The 23,135-nt window shown below is 32.4% G+C and overlaps 1 protein-coding gene across 1 annotated transcript in view; it reads left to right on the top strand.

The window, feature by feature from the left end:
• The window catches only part of LOC143245806 (transmembrane 9 superfamily member 1-like), an 84,123-nt gene that overhangs the window by 31,143 nt on the left and 29,845 nt on the right, over positions 1-23,135 (top strand). Inside the window, exons 8-9 of the mRNA XM_076492059.1 lie at positions 647-718; positions 17,811-17,949. Of these exons, the coding sequence (XP_076348174.1) occupies positions 647-718; positions 17,811-17,949 (211 nt within the window). The remainder of the gene's footprint in view (positions 1-646; positions 719-17,810; positions 17,950-23,135) is intronic.

Here is a 23,135-nt window from a genome sequence, read left to right as displayed (position 1 = left end):
AACCTAAAAGTTGGTGGTAGATAGAGCTGACAAGCTGCTTTTCCTAGTCTATCAGTTCCTAATTAGTAATGGTGTATAAAGATAGTCATTCAGTAACATTGCACAAGTATCTAAAACAAACAAATTATATCAGAATAAAGTTAAATTATCCTGAATTCTGAATATAGCTTCCACTTCTCTGTCACTGTGACAGGACCTGGCATGGCCAAGTGGTTAAGGCACTCAACTAATAATCTCAGGGTTGTGGGTTCGAATCCCCAACACACCAAGCATGCTCGCCGTTTCAGTTGTGTGGGCATTATAATGTGACAGTCAATCTCGTTATTTCTTGATAAGAGTGTAGCTCAAGAGTTATCAGTGAGTGGTGATGGATAGTTTCCTTCCTTTAGTCTTACACTGCTAAATTAGGGATGGCTAGTGCAGATTGCCCTCATATAGCTTTGTGTGAAATTCAATTAAAAACAAACACTGTGGCAGAGTTCAGAGGTGCATATTTAAGGAAACAGTGAATCATACAGTTACTTTCAAATTTGAGAACATAATATTATGAATGAAATTGAGAAGTATTATTCAAAGTTTTATTTATGCTGTTAGTAAGGCATACTATGAATGAACGTTTATTTCTAATTTATTTGTTATCTTGCAGATTCATTGGCTTTCTATTATGAATTCAGCAGTGCTGGTGGTTTTGTTGATTGGATTTGTCACTGTGATTTTAGTAAGTATGTGTGTCTTGTCACTGTATTTTAGTAAGTATGTGCATATGTCACTGTATTTTAGTAAGTATGTGCATATGTCACTGTATTTTAATGCTACCTGAAGTCATCTGTTATTTCTTGGAGTGTTTATTTCTTGTTGCTATATTTAGTGAATTTCTGAGACTTAATGTTATTAGAACTAATGGTCCTGTGATAAACCACAGATATTAAATCTTCTCTTTGAACCTGAATATCTCTTCTCAAGGCTGTTCTGGTTGTTATGTGGAGACAGAGAGATATATCTTGGTCATGATTTAAGTATGGGGTCTAACTTGATAAAGTCTTTCTGTTTTATTGAACATTGCTACTGCTTGTCGTATTTTTGGAGCGAAGTAAGAGGACCTTCACTAAAAACTGTTTAGTTTCTCAAGTTTGGCTTGCAGTGAATGTCGACTACAAGATTCTGTAAACATAACTGTAACAAACCAGATTTATTGTTTTACTTCAATGTTCATATATAGATGTGTTTACAGTTACGGATGTTACACAACTTGATTGAACATTTTCAACTGTGTTTGAAGAAACTCTGCTCTTTATTGTGATCTATGAACTTACATACATGTATAGAGTATTATATACTATCAGATGCATTCACTTACAACTGTATTCACTTGTAGCTAACCATGCCAGTTTGATTAAAATCAAACCTCTGTCATGTAACATTACAAGTGTTAATTAGATGATTTGGTACTGATTGTTCCATATTTGGATCTCTGTCATGTAACATTACAAGAGTTAATGAGATGAGTTGGTAGTGATTGTTCCATATTTGGATCTCTGTCATGTAACATTACAAGAGTTAATGAGATGATTTGGTAGTGATTGTTCCATATTTGGATCTCTTTCATGTAACATTACAAGAGTTAATGAGATGATTTGGTAGTGATTGTTCCATATTTGGATCTCTGTCATGTAACATTACAAGTGTTAATGAGATGAGTTGGTAGTGATTGTTCCATATTTGGATCTCTGTTATGTAACATTACAAGTGTTAATGAGATTATTTGGTAGTGATTGTTCCATATTTGGATCTCTGTCATGTAACATTACAAGTGTTAATGAGATGAGTTGGTAGTGATTGTTCCATATTTGGATCTCTGTTATGTAACATTACAAGTGTTAATGAGATGAGTTGGTAGTGATTGTTCCATATTTGGATCTCTGTCATGTAACATTACAAGTGTTAATAAGATTATTTGGTAGTGATTGTTCCATACTTGGATCTCTGTCATGTAACATTACAAGTGTTAATGAGATGATTTGGTAGTGATTGTTCCATATTTGGATCTCTGTCATGTAACATTACAAGTGTTAATGAGATGATTTGGTAGTGATTGTTCCATATTTGGATCTCTGTCATGTAACATTACAAGTGTTAATCAGATTATTTGGTAGTGATTGTTCCATACTTGGATCTCTGTCATGTAACATTACAAGTGTTAATGAGATGATTTGGTAGTGATTGTTCCATATTTGGATCTCTGTCATGTAACATTACAAGTGTTAATCAGATTATTTGGTAGTGATTGTTCCATACTTGGATCTCTGTCATGTAACATTACAAGTGTTAATGAGATGATTTGGTAGTGATTGTTCCATACTTGGATCTCTGTCATGTAACATTACAAGTGTTAATGAGATGAGTTGGTAGTGATTGTTCCATACTTGGATCTCTGTCATGTAACATTACAAGTGTTAATGAGATGATTTGGTAGTGATTGTTCCATACTTGGATCTCTGTCATGTAACATTACAAGTGTTAATGAGATTATTTGGTAGTGATTGTTCCATATTTGGATCTCTGTCATGTAACATTACAAGTGTTAATGAGATGATTTGGTAGTGATTGTTCCATATTTGGATCTCTGTCATGTAACATTACAAGTGTTAATGAGATTATTTGGTAGTGATTGTTCCATATTTGGATCTCTGTCATGTAACATTACAAGTGTTAATGAGATGATTTGGTAGTGATTGTTCCATATTTGGATCTCTGTCATGTAACATTACAAGAGTTAATGAGATTATTTGTCAGTGATTGTTCCATATTTGGATCTCTGTCATGTAACATTACAAGTGTTAATGAGATAATTTGGTAGTGATTGTTCCATACTTGGATCTCTGTCATGTAACATTACAAGTGTTAATGAGATGATTTGTTAGTGATTGTTCCATATTTGGATCTCCGTCATGTAACATTACAAGTGTTAATGAGATGAGTTGGTAGTGATTGTTCCATATTTGGATCTCAGTCATGTAACATTACAAGTGTTAATGAGATGATTTGGTAGTGATTGTTCCATACTTGGATCTCTGTCATGTAACATTACAAGTGTTAATGAGATGATTTGGTAGTGATTGTTCCATATTTGGATCTCTGTCATGTAACATTACAAGTGTTAATGAGATTATTTGTTAGTGATTGTTCCATATTTGGATCTCTGTCATGTAACATTACAAGTGTTAATGAGATGAGTTGGTAGTGATTGTTCCATATTTGGATCTCTGTCATGTAACATTACAAGTGTTAATGAGATGATTTGGTAGTGATTGTTCCATACTTGGATCTCTGTCATGTAACATTACAAGTGTTAATGAGATGATTTGGTAGTGATTGTTCCATACTTGGATCTCTGTCATGTAACATTACAAGTGTTAATGAGATGATTTGGTAGTGATTGTTCCATATTTGGATCTCTGTCATGTAACATTACAAGTGTTAATGAGATTATTTGGTAGTGATTGTTCCATATTTGGATCTCTGTCATGTAACATTACAAGAGTTAATGAGATTATTTGTTAGTGATTGTTCCATATTTGGATCTCTGTCATGTAACATTACAAGTGTTAATGAGATGAGTTGGTAGTGATTGTTCCATATTTGGATCTCTGTCATGTAACATTACAAGAGTTAATGAGATTATTTGGTAGTGATTGTTCCATACTTGGATCTCTGTCATGTAACATTACAAGTGTTAATGAGATGATTTGGTAGTGATTGTTCCATACTTGGATCTCTGTCATGTAACATTACAAGTGTTAATGAGATGATTTGGTAGTGATTGTTCCATATTTGGATCTCTGTCATGTAACATTACAAGTGTTAATGAGATGATTTGGTAGTGATTGTTCCATATTTGGATCTCTTGTCATGTAACATTACAAGTGTTAATTAGATGGTTTTTGGTATTGATTATTCCATATTTGGATCTCTGTCATGTAACATTACAAGTGTTAATGAGATAATTTGGTAGTGATTGTTCCATATTTGGATCTCTGTCATGTAACATTACAAGTGTTAATGAGATGAGTTGGTAGTGATTGTTCCATACTTGGATCTCTGTCATGTAACATAACAAGTGTTAATGAGATGATTTGGTAGTGATTGTTCCATACTTGGATCTCTGTCATGTAACATTACAAGTGTTAATGAGATGAGTTGGTAGTGATTGTTCCATACTTGGATCTCTGTCATGTAACATTACAAGTGTTAATGAGATGATTTGGTAGTGATTGTTCCATACTTGGATCTCTGTCATGTAACATTACAAGTGTTAATGAGATTATTTGGTAGTGATTGTTCCATATTTGGATCTCTGTCATGTAACATTACAAGTGTTAATGAGATTATTTGGTAGTGATTGTTCCATATTTGGATCTCTGTCATGTAACATTACAAGTGTTAATGAGATTATTTGGTAGTGATTGTTCCATATTTGGATCTCTGTCATGTAACATTACAAGTGTTAATGAGATGATTTGGTAGTGATTGTTCCATACTTGGATCTCTGTCATGTAACATTACAAGTGTTAATGAGATTATTTGGTAGTGATTGTTCCATACTTGGATCTCTGTCATGTAACATTACAAGTGTTAATGAGATGATTTGGTAGTGATTGTTCCATATTTGGATCTCTGTCATGTAACATTACAAGTGTTAATGAGATGATTTCGTAGTGATTGTTCCATATTTGGATCTCTGTCATGTAACATTACAAGTGTTAATGAGATGATTTGGTAGTGATTGTTCCATACTTGGATCTCTGTCATGTAACATTACAAGTGTTAATGAGATGATTTGGTAGTGATTGTTCCATATTTGGATCTCTGTCATGTAACATTACAAGTGTTAATGAGATGATTTGGTAGTGATTGTTCCATACTTGGATCTCTGTCATGTAACATTACAAGTGTTAATGAGATGATTTGGTAGTGATTGTTCCATATTTGGATCTCTGTCATGTAACATTACAAGTGTTAATGAGATTATTTGGTAGTGATTGTTCCATACTTGGATCTCTGTCATGTAACATTACAAGTGTTAATGAGATGATTTGGTAGTGATTGTTCCATACTTGGATCTCTGTCATGTAACATTACAAGTGTTAATGAGATGATTTGGTAGTGATTGTTCCATACTTGGATCTCTGTCATGTAACATTACAAGTGTTAATGAGATGAGTTGGTAGTGATTGTTCCATACTTGGATCTCTGTCATGTAACATTACAAGTGTTAATGAGATGATTTGGTAGTGATTGTTCCATACTTGGATCTCTGTCATGTAACATTACAAGTGTTAATGAGATTATTTGGTAGTGATTGTTCCATATTTGGATCTCTGTCATGTAACATTACAAGTGTTAATGAGATGATTTGGTAGTGATTGTTCCATATTTGGATCTCTGTCATGTAACATTACAAGTGTTAATGATATTATTTGGTAGTGATTGTTCCATATTTGGATCTCTGTCATGTAACATTACAAGTGTTAATGAGATGATTTGGTAGTGATTGTTCCATATTTGGATCTCTGTCATGTAACATTACAAGAGTTAATGAGATTATTTGTTAGTGATTGTTCCATATTTGGATCTCTGTCATGTAACATTACAAGTGTTAATGAGATAATTTGGTAGTGATTGTTCCATACTTGGATCTCTGTCATGTAACATTACAAGTGTTAATGAGATGATTTGTTAGTGATTGTTCCATATTTGGATCTCCGTCATGTAACATTACAAGTGTTAATGAGATGAGTTGGTAGTGATTGTTCCATATTTGGATCTCAGTCATGTAACATTACAAGTGTTAATGAGATGATTTGGTAGTGATTGTTCCATACTTGGATCTCTGTCATGTAACATTACAAGTGTTAATGAGATGATTTGGTAGTGATTGTTCCATATTTGGATCTCTGTCATGTAACATTACAAGAGTTAATGAGATTATTTGTTAGTGATTGTTCCATATTTGGATCTCTGTCATGTAACATTACAAGTGTTAATGAGATGAGTTGGTAGTGATTGTTCCATATTTGGATCTCTGTCATGTAACATTACAAGTGTTAATGAGATGATTTGGTAGTGATTGTTCCATACTTGGATCTCTGTCATGTAACATTACAAGTGTTAATGAGATGATTTGGTAGTGATTGTTCCATACTTGGATCTCTGTCATGTAACATTACAAGTGTTAATGAGATGATTTGGTAGTGATTGTTCCATATTTGGATCTCTGTCATGTAACATTACAAGTGTTAATGAGATTATTTGGTAGTGATTGTTCCATATTTGGATCTCTGTCATGTAACATTACAAGAGTTAATGAGATTATTTGTTAGTGATTGTTCCATATTTGGATCTCTGTCATGTAACATTACAAGTGTTAATGAGATGAGTTGGTAGTGATTGTTCCATATTTGGATCTCTGTCATGTAACATTACAAGAGTTAATGAGATTATTTGGTAGTGATTGTTCCATACTTGGATCTCTGTCATGTAACATTACAAGTGTTAATGAGATGATTTGGTAGTGATTGTTCCATACTTGGATCTCTGTCATGTAACATTACAAGTGTTAATGAGATGATTTGGTAGTGATTGTTCCATATTTGGATCTCTGTCATGTAACATTACAAGTGTTAATGAGATGATTTGGTAGTGATTGTTCCATATTTGGATCTCTTGTCATGTAACATTACAAGTGTTAATTAGATGGTTTTTGGTATTGATTATTCCATATTTGGATCTCTGTCATGTAACATTACAAGTGTTAATGAGATAATTTGGTAGTGATTGTTCCATATTTGGATCTCTGTCATGTAACATTACAAGTGTTAATGAGATTATTTGGTAGTGATTGTTCCATACTTGGATCTCTGTCATGTAACATTACAAGTGTTAATGAGATGATTTGGTAGTGATTGTTCCATACTTGGATCTCTGTCATGTAACATTACAAGTGTTAATGAGATGAGTTGGTAGTGATTGTTCCATACTTGGATCTCTGTCATGTAACATTACAAGTGTTAATGAGATGATTTGGTAGTGATTGTTCCATACTTGGATCTCTGTCATGTAACATTACAAGTGTTAATGAGATTATTTGGTAGTGATTGTTCCATATTTGGATCTCTGTCATGTAACATTACAAGTGTTAATGAGATGATTTGGTAGTGATTGTTCCATATTTGGATCTCTGTCATGTAACATTACAAGTGTTAATCAGATTATTTGGTAGTGATTGTTCCATACTTGGATCTCTGTCATGTAACATTACAAGTGTTAATGAGATGATTTGGTAGTGATTGTTCCATATTTGGATCTCTGTCATGTAACATTACAAGTGTTAATCAGATTATTTGGTAGTGATTGTTCCATACTTGGATCTCTGTCATGTAACATTACAAGTGTTAATGAGATGATTTGGTAGTGATTGTTCCATACTTGGATCTCTGTCATGTAACATTACAAGTGTTAATGAGATGAGTTGGTAGTGATTGTTCCATACTTGGATCTCTGTCATGTAACATTACAAGTGTTAATGAGATGATTTGGTAGTGATTGTTCCATACTTGGATCTCTGTCATGTAACATTACAAGTGTTAATGAGATTATTTGGTAGTGATTGTTCCATATTTGGATCTCTGTCATGTAACATTACAAGTGTTAATGAGATGATTTGGTAGTGATTGTTCCATATTTGGATCTCTGTCATGTAACATTACAAGTGTTAATGAGATTATTTGGTAGTGATTGTTCCATATTTGGATCTCTGTCATGTAACATTACAAGTGTTAATGAGATGATTTGGTAGTGATTGTTCCATATTTGGATCTCTGTCATGTAACATTACAAGAGTTAATGAGATTATTTGTCAGTGATTGTTCCATATTTGGATCTCTGTCATGTAACATTACAAGTGTTAATGAGATAATTTGGTAGTGATTGTTCCATACTTGGATCTCTGTCATGTAACATTACAAGTGTTAATGAGATGATTTGTTAGTGATTGTTCCATATTTGGATCTCCGTCATGTAACATTACAAGTGTTAATGAGATGAGTTGGTAGTGATTGTTCCATATTTGGATCTCAGTCATGTAACATTACAAGTGTTAATGAGATGATTTGGTAGTGATTGTTCCATACTTGGATCTCTGTCATGTAACATTACAAGTGTTAATGAGATGATTTGGTAGTGATTGTTCCATATTTGGATCTCTGTCATGTAACATTACAAGAGTTAATGAGATTATTTGTTAGTGATTGTTCCATATTTGGATCTCTGTCATGTAACATTACAAGTGTTAATGAGATGAGTTGGTAGTGATTGTTCCATATTTGGATCTCTGTCATGTAACATTACAAGTGTTAATGAGATGATTTGGTAGTGATTGTTCCATACTTGGATCTCTGTCATGTAACATTACAAGTGTTAATGAGATGATTTGGTAGTGATTGTTCCATACTTGGATCTCTGTCATGTAACATTACAAGTGTTAATGAGATGATTTGGTAGTGATTGTTCCATATTTGGATCTCTGTCATGTAACATTACAAGTGTTAATGAGATTATTTGGTAGTGATTGTTCCATATTTGGATCTCTGTCATGTAACATTACAAGAGTTAATGAGATTATTTGTTAGTGATTGTTCCATATTTGGATCTCTGTCATGTAACATTACAAGTGTTAATGAGATGAGTTGGTAGTGATTGTTCCATATTTGGATCTCTGTCATGTAACATTACAAGAGTTAATGAGATTATTTGGTAGTGATTGTTCCATACTTGGATCTCTGTCATGTAACATTACAAGTGTTAATGAGATGATTTGGTAGTGATTGTTCCATACTTGGATCTCTGTCATGTAACATTACAAGTGTTAATGAGATGATTTGGTAGTGATTGTTCCATATTTGGATCTCTGTCATGTAACATTACAAGTGTTAATGAGATGATTTGGTAGTGATTGTTCCATATTTGGATCTCTTGTCATGTAACATTACAAGTGTTAATTAGATGGTTTTTGGTATTGATTATTCCATATTTGGATCTCTGTCATGTAACATTACAAGTGTTAGAGATAATTTGGTAGTGATTGTTCCATATTTGGATCTCTGTCATGTAACATTACAAGTGTTAATGAGATGAGTTGGTAGTGATTGTTCCATACTTGGATCTCTGTCATGTAACATAACAAGTGTTAATGAGATGATTTGGTAGTGATTGTTCCATACTTGGATCTCTGTCATGTAACATTACAAGTGTTAATGAGATGAGTTGGTAGTGATTGTTCCATACTTGGATCTCTGTCATGTAACATTACAAGTGTTAATGAGATGATTTGGTAGTGATTGTTCCATACTTGGATCTCTGTCATGTAACATTACAAGTGTTAATGAGATTATTTGGTAGTGATTGTTCCATATTTGGATCTCTGTCATGTAACATTACAAGTGTTAATGAGATTATTTGGTAGTGATTGTTCCATATTTGGATCTCTGTCATGTAACATTACAAGTGTTAATGAGATTATTTGGTAGTGATTGTTCCATATTTGGATCTCTGTCATGTAACATTACAAGTGTTAATGAGATGATTTGGTAGTGATTGTTCCATACTTGGATCTCTGTCATGTAACATTACAAGTGTTAATGAGATTATTTGGTAGTGATTGTTCCATACTTGGATCTCTGTCATGTAACATTACAAGTGTTAATGAGATGATTTGGTAGTGATTGTTCCATATTTGGATCTCTGTCATGTAACATTACAAGTGTTAATGAGATGATTTGTTAGTGATTGTTCCATATTTGGATCTCTGTCATGTAACATTACAAGTGTTAATGAGATGATTTGGTAGTGATAGTTCCATACTTGGATCTCTGTCATGTAACATTACAAGTGTTAATGAGATGATTTGGTAGTGATTGTTCCATATTTGGATCTCTGTCATGTAACATTACAAGTGTTAATGAGATGATTTGGTAGTGATTGTTCCATACTTGGATCTCTGTCATGTAACATTACAAGTGTTAATGAGATGATTTGGTAGTGATTGTTCCATATTTGGATCTCTGTCATGTAACATTACAAGTGTTAATGAGATTATTTGGTAGTGATTGTTCCATACTTGGATCTCTGTCATGTAACATTACAAGTGTTAATGAGATGATTTGGTAGTGATTGTTCCATACTTGGATCTCTGTCATGTAACATTACAAGTGTTAATGAGATGATTTGGTAGTGATTGTTCCATACTTGGATCTCTGTCATGTAACATTACAAGTGTTAATGAGATGAGTTGGTAGTGATTGTTCCATACTTGGATCTCTGTCATGTAACATTACAAGTGTTAATGAGATGATTTGGTAGTGATTGTTCCATACTTGGATCTCTGTCATGTAACATTACAAGTGTTAATGAGATTATTTGGTAGTGATTGTTCCATATTTGGATCTCTGTCATGTAACATTACAAGTGTTAATGAGATGATTTGGTAGTGATTGTTCCATATTTGGATCTCTGTCATGTAACATTACAAGTGTTAATGATATTATTTGGTAGTGATTGTTCCATATTTGGATCTCTGTCATGTAACATTACAAGTGTTAATGAGATGATTTGGTAGTGATTGTTCCATATTTGGATCTCTGTCATGTAACATTACAAGAGTTAATGAGATTATTTGTTAGTGATTGTTCCATATTTGGATCTCTGTCATGTAACATTACAAGTGTTAATGAGATAATTTGGTAGTGATTGTTCCATACTTGGATCTCTGTCATGTAACATTACAAGTGTTAATGAGATGATTTGTTAGTGATTGTTCCATATTTGGATCTCCGTCATGTAACATTACAAGTGTTAATGAGATGAGTTGGTAGTGATTGTTCCATATTTGGATCTCAGTCATGTAACATTACAAGTGTTAATGAGATGATTTGGTAGTGATTGTTCCATACTTGGATCTCTGTCATGTAACATTACAAGTGTTAATGAGATGATTTGGTAGTGATTGTTCCATATTTGGATCTCTGTCATGTAACATTACAAGAGTTAATGAGATTATTTGTTAGTGATTGTTCCATATTTGGATCTCTGTCATGTAACATTACAAGTGTTAATGAGATGAGTTGGTAGTGATTGTTCCATATTTGGATCTCTGTCATGTAACATTACAAGTGTTAATGAGATGATTTGGTAGTGATTGTTCCATACTTGGATCTCTGTCATGTAACATTACAAGTGTTAATGAGATGATTTGGTAGTGATTGTTCCATACTTGGATCTCTGTCATGTAACATTACAAGTGTTAATGAGATGATTTGGTAGTGATTGTTCCATATTTGGATCTCTGTCATGTAACATTACAAGTGTTAATGAGATTATTTGGTAGTGATTGTTCCATATTTGGATCTCTGTCATGTAACATTACAAGAGTTAATGAGATTATTTGTTAGTGATTGTTCCATATTTGGATCTCTGTCATGTAACATTACAAGTGTTAATGAGATGAGTTGGTAGTGATTGTTCCATATTTGGATCTCTGTCATGTAACATTACAAGAGTTAATGAGATTATTTGGTAGTGATTGTTCCATACTTGGATCTCTGTCATGTAACATTACAAGTGTTAATGAGATGATTTGGTAGTGATTGTTCCATACTTGGATCTCTGTCATGTAACATTACAAGTGTTAATGAGATGATTTGGTAGTGATTGTTCCATATTTGGATCTCTGTCATGTAACATTACAAGTGTTAATGAGATGATTTGGTAGTGATTGTTCCATATTTGGATCTCTTGTCATGTAACATTACAAGTGTTAATTAGATGGTTTTTGGTATTGATTATTCCATATTTGGATCTCTGTCATGTAACATTACAAGTGTTAATGAGATAATTTGGTAGTGATTGTTCCATATTTGGATCTCTGTCATGTAACATTACAAGTGTTAATGAGATTATTTGGTAGTGATTGTTCCATACTTGGATCTCTGTCATGTAACATTACAAGTGTTAATGAGATGATTTGGTAGTGATTGTTCCATACTTGGATCTCTGTCATGTAACATTACAAGTGTTAATGAGATGAGTTGGTAGTGATTGTTCCATACTTGGATCTCTGTCATGTAACATTACAAGTGTTAATGAGATGATTTGGTAGTGATTGTTCCATACTTGGATCTCTGTCATGTAACATTACAAGTGTTAATGAGATTATTTGGTAGTGATTGTTCCATATTTGGATCTCTGTCATGTAACATTACAAGTGTTAATGAGATGATTTGGTAGTGATTGTTCCATATTTGGATCTCTGTCATGTAACATTACAAGTGTTAATGAGATGATTTGGTAGTGATTGTTCCATATTTGGATCTCTGTCATGTAACATTACAAGAGTTAATGAGATTATTTGTTAGTGATTGTTCCATATTTGGATCTCTGTCATGTAACATTACAAGTGTTAATGAGATAATTTGGTAGTGATTGTTCCAAATCTTGGATCTCTGTCATGTAACATTACAAGTGTTAATGAGATGATTTGTTAGTGATTGTTCCATATTTGGATCTCCGTCATGTAACATTACAAGTGTTAATGAGATGAGTTGGTAGTGATTGTTCCATATTTGGATCTGTGTCATGTAACATTACAAGTGTTAATGAGATGATTTGGTAGTGATTGTTCCATACTTGGATCTCTGTCATGTAACATTACAAGTGTTAATGAGATGATTTGGTAGTGATTGTTCCATACTTGGATCTCTGTCATGTAACATTACAAGTGTTAATGAGATGATTTGGTAGTGATTGTTCCATATTTGGATCTCTGTCATGTAACATTACAAGTGTTAATGAGATTATTTGGTAGTGATTGTTCCATATTTGGATCTCTGTCATGTAACATTACAAGAGTTAATGAGATTATTTGTTAGTGATTGTTCCATATTTGGATCTCTGTCATGTAACATTACAAGTATTAATGAGATGAGTTGGTAGTGATTGTTCCATATTTGGATCTCTGTCATGTAACATTACAAGAGTTAATGAGATTATTTGGTAGTGATTGTTCCATACTTGGATCTCTGTCATGTAACATTACAAGTGTTAATGAGATGATTTGGTAGTGATTGTTCCATATTTGGATCTCTGTCATGTAACATTACAAGTGTTAATGAGATGATTTGGTAGTGATTGTTCCATATTTGGATCTCTTGTCATGTAACATTACAAGTGTCAATTAGATGGTTTTTGGTATTGATTATTCCATATTTGGATCTCTGTCATGTAACATTACAAGTGTTAATGAGATAATTTGGTAGTGATTGTTCCATATTTGGATCTCTGTCATGTAACATTACAAGTGTTAATGAGATGAGTTGGTAGTGATTGTTCCATATTTGGATCTTTTTCATGTAACATTACAAGAGTTAATGAGATGATTTGGTAGTGATTGTTCCATATTTGGATCTCTGTCATGTAACATTACAAGAGTTAATGAGATTATTTGTTTGTGATTGTTCCATATTTGGATCTCTGTCATGTAACATTACAAGTGTTAATGAGATGATTTGGTAGTGATTGTTCCATATTTGGATCTCTGTCATGTAACATTACAAGAGCTAATGAGATGATTTGGTAGTGATTGTTCCATATTTGGGTCTCTGTCATGTAACATTAGAAGTGTTAATTAGATGGTTTTTGGTATTGATTATTCCACATTTGGATCTCTTTCATGTAACATTACAAGAGTTAATGAGATTATTTGTTAGTGATTGTTCCATATTTGGATCTCTGTCATGTAACATTACAAGAGTTAATGAGATGATTTGTTAGTGATTGTTCCATATTTGGATCTCCGTCATGTAACATTACAAGTGTTAATGAGATGAGTTGGTAGTGATTGTTCCATATTTGGATCTCAGTCATGTAACATTACAAGTGTTAATGAGATGATTTGGTAGTGATTGTTCCATACTTGGATCTCTGTCATGTAACATTACAAGTGTTAATGAGATGATTTGGTAGTGATTGTTCCATATTTGGATCTCTGTCATGTAACATTACAAGAGTTAATGAGGTTATTTGTTAGTGATTGTTCCATATTTGGATCTCTGTCATGTAACATTACAAGTGTTAATGAGATGAGTTGGTAGTGATTGTTCCATATTTGGATCTCTGTCATGTAACATTACAAGTGTTAATGAGATGATTTGGTAGTGATTGTTCCATACTTGGATCTCTGTCATGTAACATTACAAGTGTTAATGAGATGATTTGGTAGTGATTGTTCCATACTTGGATCTCTGTCATGTAACATTACAAGTGTTAATGAGATGATTTGGTAGTGATTGTTCCATATTTGGATCTCTGTCATGTAACATTACAAGTGTTAATGAGATTATTTGGTAGTGATTGTTCCATATTTGGATCTCTGTCATGTAACATTACAAGAGTTAATGAGATTATTTGTTAGTGATTGTTCCATATTTGGATCTCTGTCATGTAACATTACAAGTGTTAATGAGATGAGTTGGTAGTGATTGTTCCATATTTGGATCTCTGTCATGTAACATTACAAGAGTTAATGAGATTATTTGGTAGTGATTGTTCCATACTTGGATCTCTGTCATGTAACATTACAAGTGTTAATGAGATGATTTGGTAGTGATTGTTCCATACTTGGATCTCTGTCATGTAACATTACAAGTGTTAATGAGATTATTTGGTAGTGATTGTTCCATATTTGGATCTCTGTCATGTAACGTTACAAGTGTTAATGAGATGATTTGGTAGTGATTGTTCCATATTTGGATCTCTTGTCATGTAACATTACAAGTGTTAATTAGATGGTTTTTGGTATTGATTATTCCATATTTGGATCTCTGTCATGTAACATTACAAGTGTTAATGAGATAATTTGGTAGTGATTGTTCCATATTTGGATCTCTGTCATGTAACATTACAAGTGTTAATGAGATGATTTGGTAGTGATTGTTCCATACTTGGATCTCTGTCATGTAACATTACAAGTGCTAATGAGATTATTTGGTAGTGATTGTTCCATATTTGGATCTCTGTCATGTAACATTACAAGTGTTAATGAGATTATTTGGTAGTGATTGTTCCATATTTGGATCTCTGTCATGTAACATTACAAGTGTTAATGAGATGATTTGGTAGTGATTGTTCCATATTTGGATCTCTGTCATGTAACATTACAAGAGTTAATGAGATTATTTGTTAGTGATTGTTCCATATTTGGATCTCTGTCATGTAACATTACAAGTGTTAATGAGATAATTTGGTAGTGATTGTTCCATACTTGGATCTCTGTCATGTAACATTACAAGTGTTAATGAGATGATTTGTTAGTGATTGTTCCATATTTGGATCTCCGTCATGTAACATTACAAGTGTTAATGAGATGAGTTGGTAGTGATTGTTCCATATTTGGATCTGTGTCATGTAACATTACAAGTGTTAATGAGATGATTTGGTAGTGATTGTTCCATACTTGGATCTCTGTCATGTAACATTACAAGTGTTAATGAGATGATTTGGTAGTGATTGTTCCATACTTGGATCTCTGTCATGTAACATTACAAGTGTTAATGAGATGATTTGGTAGTGATTGTTCCATATTTGGATCTCTGTCATGTAACATTACAAGTGTTAATGAGATTATTTGGTAGTGATTGTTCCATATTTGGATCTCTGTCATGTAACATTACAAGAGTTAATGAGATTATTTGTTAGTGATTGTTCCATATTTGGATCTCTGTCATGTAACATTACAAGTGTTAATGAGATGAGTTGGTAGTGATTGTTCCATATTTGGATCTCTGTCATGTAACATTACAAGAGTTAATGAGATTATTTGGTAGTGATTGTTCCATACTTGGATCTCTGTCATGTAACATTACAAGTGTTAATGAGATGATTTGGTAGTGATTGTTCCATACTTGGATCTCTGTCATGTAACATTACAAGTGTTAATGAGATGATTTGGTAGTGATTGTTCCATATTTGGATCTCTGTCATGTAACATTACAAGTGTTAATGAGATGATTTGGTAGTGATTGTTCCATATTTGGATCTCTTGTCATGTAACATTACAAGTGTTAATTAGATGGTTTTTGGTATTGATTATTCCATATTTGGATCTCTGTCATGTAACATTACAAGTGTTAATGAGATAATTTGGTAGTGATTGTTCCATATTTGGATCTCTGTCATGTAACATTACAAGTGTTAATGAGATGAGTTGGTAGTGATTGTTCCATATTTGGATCTCTTTCATGTAACATTACAAGAGTTAATGAGATGATTTGGTAGTGATTGTTCCATATTTGGATCTCTGTCATGTAACATTACAAGAGTTAATGAGATTATTTGTTTGTGATTGTTCCATATTTGGATCTCTGTCATGTAACATTACAAGTGTTAATGAGATGATTTGGTAGTGATTGTTCCATATTTGGATCTCTGTCATGTAACATTACAAGAGTTAATGAGATGATTTGGTAGTGATTGTTCCATATTTGGATCTCTGTCATGTAACATTAGAAGTGTTAATTAGATGGTTTTTGGTATTGATTATTCCACATTTGGATCTCTTTCATGTAACATTACAAGAGTTAATGAGATTATTTGTTAGTGATTGTTCCATATTTGGATCTCTGTCATGTAACATTACAAGTGTTAATGAGATGAGTTGGTAGTGATTGTTCCATATTTGGATCTCTTTCATGTAACATTACAAGAGTTAATGAGATGATTTGGTAGTGATTGTTCCATATTTGGATCTCTGTCATGTAACATTACAAGAGTTAATGAGATTATTTGTTAGTGATTGTTCCATATTTGGATCTCTGTCATGTAACATTACAAGTGTTAATGAGATTATTTGTTAGTGATTGTTCCATATTTGAATCTCTGTCATGTAACATTACAAGTGTTAATGAGATGAGTTGGTAGTGATTGTTCCATATTTGGATCTCTGTCATGTAACATTACAAGAGTTAATGAGATTATTTGGTAGTGATTGTTCCATACTTGGATCTCTGTCATGTAACATTACAAGTGTTAATGAGATTATTTGTTAGTGATTGTTCCATACTTGGATCTCTGTCATGTAACATTACAAGAGTTAATGAGATTATTTGGTAGTGATTGTTCCATACTTGGATCTCTGTCATGTAACATTACAAGTGTTAATGAGATTATTTGTTAGTGATTGTTCCATACTTGGATCTCTGTCATGTAACATTACAAGTGTTAATGAGATGAGTTGGTAGTGATTGTTCCATATTTGGATCTCTGTCATGTAACATTACAAGTGTTAATGATATTATTTGGTAGTGATTGTTCCATATTTGGATCTCTGTCATGTAACATTACAAGAGTTAATGAGATGATTTGGTAGTGATTGTTCCATATTTGGATCTCTGTCATGTAACATTACAAGTGTTAATTAGATGGTTTTTGGTATTGATTATTCCATATTTGGATCTCTGTCATGTAACATTACAAGTGTTAATGAGATTATTTGGTAGTGATTTTACCATACTTGGATCTCTGTCATGTAATATTACAAGTGTTAATGAGATGAGTTGGTAGTGATTGTTCCATATTTGGATCTCTGTCATGTAACATTACAAGTGTTACATGAGATGAGTTGGTAGTGATTGTTCCATATTTGGATCTCTGTCATGTAACATTACAAGTGTTAATTAGATGGTTTTTGGTATTGATTATTCCAGACTCGAATATTGAAGAACGACTTTGCTCGTTACAACACCGAAGACAAAGAAATGGATGCTGATGAGTACGGATGGAAGATTATTTATACAGATGTCTTTCGTTTTCCACCCTATAAAAGCTTGTTTTGTGCTGTATTAGGTAACAGTATCTTTATGAAAGGCATTTCTACAAGAGTTACATAGACCTTTATGTACAATGTTTATACAAATTATCTATAATTATTGTTTTTTTAATATTTATAGTTTTGTATTTATTTACCCCTCACTGTGTTCTGGAAGTTCAATAATACAGTCTAGTGTAGCATGCAACAACTATGTTGTTAACTTAGACATGCATTAACTTCATAAGACCTGGGTGAGTCAAAGTATTTAAATTAATTATCCTGACAAGACCTGGGTGAGTCAAAGTATTTAAATTAATTATCCTAATAAGACCTGGGTGAGTCAAAGTATTTAAATTTATTATCCTCACAAGACGTGGGTGAATCAAAGTATTTAAATTAATTATCCTAACAAGACCTGGGTGAGTCAAAGTATTTAAATTAATTATCCTAACAAGACCTGGGTGAGTCAAAGTTTTTAAATTAAGTATCCTGACAAGACCTGGGTGAGTCAAAGTATTTAAATTAATTATCCTGACAAGACCTGGGTCAGTCAAAGTATTTAAATTAATTATCCTAATAAGACCTGGGTGAGTCAAAGTATTTAAATTTATTATCCTCACAAGACCTGGGTGAATCAAAGTATTTAAATTTATTATCCTCACAAGACCTGGGTGAATCAAAGTATTTAAATTAATTATCCTAACAAGACCTGGGTGAGTCAAAGTATTTAAATTAATTATCCTAACAAGACCTGGGTGAGTCAAAGTTTTTAAATTAAGTATCCTGACAAGACCTGGGTGAGTCAAAGTATTTAAATTTATTATCCTCACAAGACCTGGGTGAATCAAAGTATTTAAATTAATTATCCTAACAAGACCTGGGTGAGTCAAAGTATTTAAATTAATTATCCTAACAAGACCTGGGTGAGTCAAAGTTTTTAAATTAAGTATCCTGACAAGACCTGGGTGAGTCAAAGTATTTAAATTAATTATCCTGACAAGACCTGGGTGAGTCAAAGTATTTAAATTAATTATCCTAACAAGACCTGGGTGAGTCAAAGTATTTAAATTTATTATCCTCACAAGACCTGGGTGAATCAAAGTATTTAAATTAATTATCCTAACAAGACCTGGGTGAGTCAAAGTATTTAAATTAATTATCCTAACAAGACCTGGGTGAGTCAAAGTTTTAAATTAAGTATCCTGACAAGACCTGGGTGAGTCAAAGTATTTAAATTAATTATCCTGACAAGACCTGGGTGAGTCAAAGTATTTAAATTAATTATCCTAACAAGACCTGGGTGAGTCAAAGTGTGCATTTAACCAATCTTTTCACAGAGTTGTGTTTAGAATTTAGTTATGTAATTTTATTATCAATGTATGTTAGCAAAGTTTGCATGAAAATGTAGTTTATAAAATTATATTTTAGTATCATAGAAGTGTTAATTTCAAAACAAAATATTTAACATTTTCACTGTGCAATTAATTTTCAGGGTGATTCCCCAAAAATGTGTCAATTATTTGTCAAAAAATAAAATTATTAATATGACCCTTTGTAATAGTTTTTCAGTATTGAAAGAAGATATATTTTCTATATCTGACAGTAATATTCCTTGAAAACTATACTTGATAGTGAGAAATAACGAGTTAAACAGTTGTGGATAATTAGACAAAAGGTGTTCTCCAATAAATTACTCAAATATAAATCAATAAACATCCAGATTTCATGGTGTAAAACACAGATGGCAGCACATACGTGTTATAGGAAAATGTTCCCACGTTGCAGTGAAAGAAAATTTTTTTTTTTTTTTTAGTAGCTGTGGTGTAATTTATTATTTCACAGTCAGTGGATATAACTGTTTATTTGGATGTATCTTAACTAAGCCACAAAATCCTCACTTATTTATATCATAGGGCATTTCTTTGTTGCATATTGACCATTTTAAATTTTCTTATTATTTTCTGACTTTGGCATAAAGTACACACTTATATTACAAATATTGCTGAACCATAATTTTAAGCCAATTCCTTCCTTCAATAAAATATTAACAAGGAAATCAAATCAATATCCAACACCTCTCGTATCACATCTTTGAAATAATCCCAGTAATTCTCTCTGATAATTGATATTGCATTGTTTCTAGCCAATAGAAAAAGAGAATTTACTTTCCTGAATTTATTACAGTGTTAGCTGTCCTGATTTTTATTAAGAGATGAACTCACTTAGGCAACTTATGGACATTCTCAACTTATTTATTGAGTTAGAAAATTAAGTATAATCAGTGATGTCGTGAAAACCCATTTGTAGAGAAATATATATGTAAAAACGGCTCATTTGGGTTGAGAAAATATTTTACGTAGAAGAGCGAACAACGTTTCGACCTTCTTCGGTCATCGTCAGGTTCACAAAGAAAGAAAGGTTACATATATAATTAAATTATAGAACTTTTAGGACATTCTATTTTTGTCATTTAAGAAACTTCGTGTTCTAAATTGCGTATTTGAAATTTAAAACAAAAGATGGGTTTAAAATGCCTTGAGACATCCCGATGTCAAGAAAAAATACAAGTTTACAGAAGTGAGTGTCTTGTTTTTTAAATAAATTATTTATTCATTGTTACAAAAATAACTAAGTTATAAAAACTATAAACGTATTGGGTTAGATAAGAAAACTTAGATAGATAAAAGTAAATAGAAAATTATCCAAGATAAGCATGAGCACATGACGTCTGTCTTTGTTAATTTATTTATACAAAGCTGTGCCCCTGTGATAAATGGATTTCAACATGTCCTGAGATGCAGCTGTGAAACAATAAACCCGTATGAATTCAGATTTGAGTGTAGTAATAACTTGGTGTATAATATTTTGTTAAAATATGTAGTTCCAGAAAACAAACCTATAATAATTTAGACTTATTTTGTATTTATCAGCTATTCATTTTACTCTGTCTTCCTAATTTCATTATAGTTTATATTAGGGTAGAAAAATAGAAACAAAAATGGATAAAATATTAAAAACTATATATATTAAATTAGGAGAGCAAAATATTTTTTTTATTCTTAACAGAAAAATCACCTTGCAATCAGATTAGTCAGAGTGTCTCCTTGAATTTCTAGACAATTGACTAATAAAAAGAACTTTATTGAAAAATCAATTTCTTTTTCTAAGCAACGAACTTTCAGTAATTACTTAGTTTGCCAAATATCCTAGAGGTACGCTCAAAGTTATAGCCAGCCTTAATTTTTCAGTAGAGACTTGGTCTAATGTGCCAGTTCTGTACATGTAAAGTTAATTGGATGTCTATTCATGCAGCTGTGTTAATTGTGTATGTAAGATAATATGTTGGCATTGTCTTGAACTAAGACCAAATAAAGATGCCTAATTTGTATCGTTGTTACGTTCGTGAATAACTGTGACATTCAGTTGTATCAGATGTCAGTGTTTGTAATGTTACAAAATAAAATTGCATGTAAAATTTAGTTTAGTAAATTCAAGTTTTTTACTCTAAATTACTGAACTTGAGTTTTATTTCATTAACTTGTAGGTCTGTCTCGTAAACAGATTTTTAGAACTAAACAATAAAGCAACAAAAGCAAAACAAACATGATACGTTTCAGTAAGAAATACTAAACGTAACGAAACCCGTAGTGTATTGTATAAAACGTGCTTCTGTGAAGATGATACCGTCACGTGGTGTGCTGTTTAAAACATCGTACATTTATGTGAGATCTAAAGATGACAAAATCACACATCGTGTTATATAAAACACTGGAGTTAAGAGCACCATTAAACATTTTCCATTCAAATTTTGTTTAAAGTTATTATTAAGTTAGACTTTCATTGTAGTATATATTTCCTGAAATTGTTTGCACTTTGATTTAAACTCAGCAAGACAAACTCTATCAACAATAATTTTACTCGAGTTGGAACACTATCTTTATACTTACTACTACTTTCAGTGGTCTTAAAACTTTCTAATGGACAAAAAGGAAACTAGATTATGTAACTAAAGTAAATTAAATATTGATGAAAATGTTGAAGCATGAAATACTGTTGGTTGTTTAATTAATGTGTGACCCTTGGGAAATATAAATTAACTAAACCTTAAGAGCATAGGATTGACCTGTGTTAGAGATTTTGATAACAGGAATAAGACAAACTCAGATTTGTCATATCACAACATATTTCCAACAGTCTAGTTTTGTGTGCCTTCTAGGCGAGAATCTGTAGTTTTGTGTGCCCTCTAGGCGAGAATCTGTAGTTTTGTGTGCCCTCTAGGCGAGAATCTGTAGTTTTGTGTGCCCTCTAGGCGAGAATCTGTAGTTTTGTGTGCCCTCTAGGTGAGAATCTGTAGATTTGTGCGCCTTCTAGGTGAGAATCTGTAGATTTGTGTGCCCTCTAGGCGAGAGTCTGTAGATTTGTGTGCCCTCTAGGCGAGAGTCTGTAGTTTTATTGCAGAGATGGTTTGTTGTAAAGTCCCGCAGAATGTGTGCCTTCCTTTCGGTCAAGTGATGGCAACATGTGACTTTAGTAGTTTTGCCACAGATACCAGTAACCTTAACATGTAAATACACAGCTTGGAAAACTATAAGAAACTTGTTTCTACTGTAGAAATAAACATGTGGTGCGAATATTAACAATCTGGATTGTTAATTAGGATGGCTTTTCATTAAGACAAATCTAATCATTTACCTGAGTGCTTGTGCATTGAATCTGAATGTCTGTTTGTTATGTGCATTTCATATGGTTGCATTATGCAATAGTCTGTACGAAAACTTTAGAGGATCAATTAGGGGTCAAACAGGATGTGAAAAGAGGTGATCATTACTGACCATAAAGCACCTTTACTCACTGTAAGCGCTAGTTTACAACAATTATTTTGAGAATGACCTTGCACAAGAGATTTTTTTTTTATTAAGTATAACTGCTATCCAGAAGTTCTTGGAGTGACCTGTGTTAAATTTGTGTTAAAATTAAGATACGTATGAATAACAACGTGATTGAAATGCGACGTTGGTTTATGCAAAAAACCAATGAATGCATTTAGTATTCTTTAGATAAGACTTTGGTTTCAATAAAATGATTATTTCAGTGAATATAATGGACTAGTATGCTACTCTGGTTGTGCAACATGTGTACTTATTTGATAACATGGATAATAATAAATTATTAAGTGTATTATGCAGACATCTCCTACAATAGTCCACACACTAGTCATGCA

This window comes from Tachypleus tridentatus, chromosome 3 (assembly GCF_004210375.1).
Source record: "Tachypleus tridentatus isolate NWPU-2018 chromosome 3, ASM421037v1, whole genome shotgun sequence".
Lineage (NCBI taxonomy): Eukaryota > Metazoa > Arthropoda > Merostomata > Xiphosura > Limulidae > Tachypleus > Tachypleus tridentatus.
This window is presented reverse-complemented; position numbering and strand designations above follow the sequence as displayed.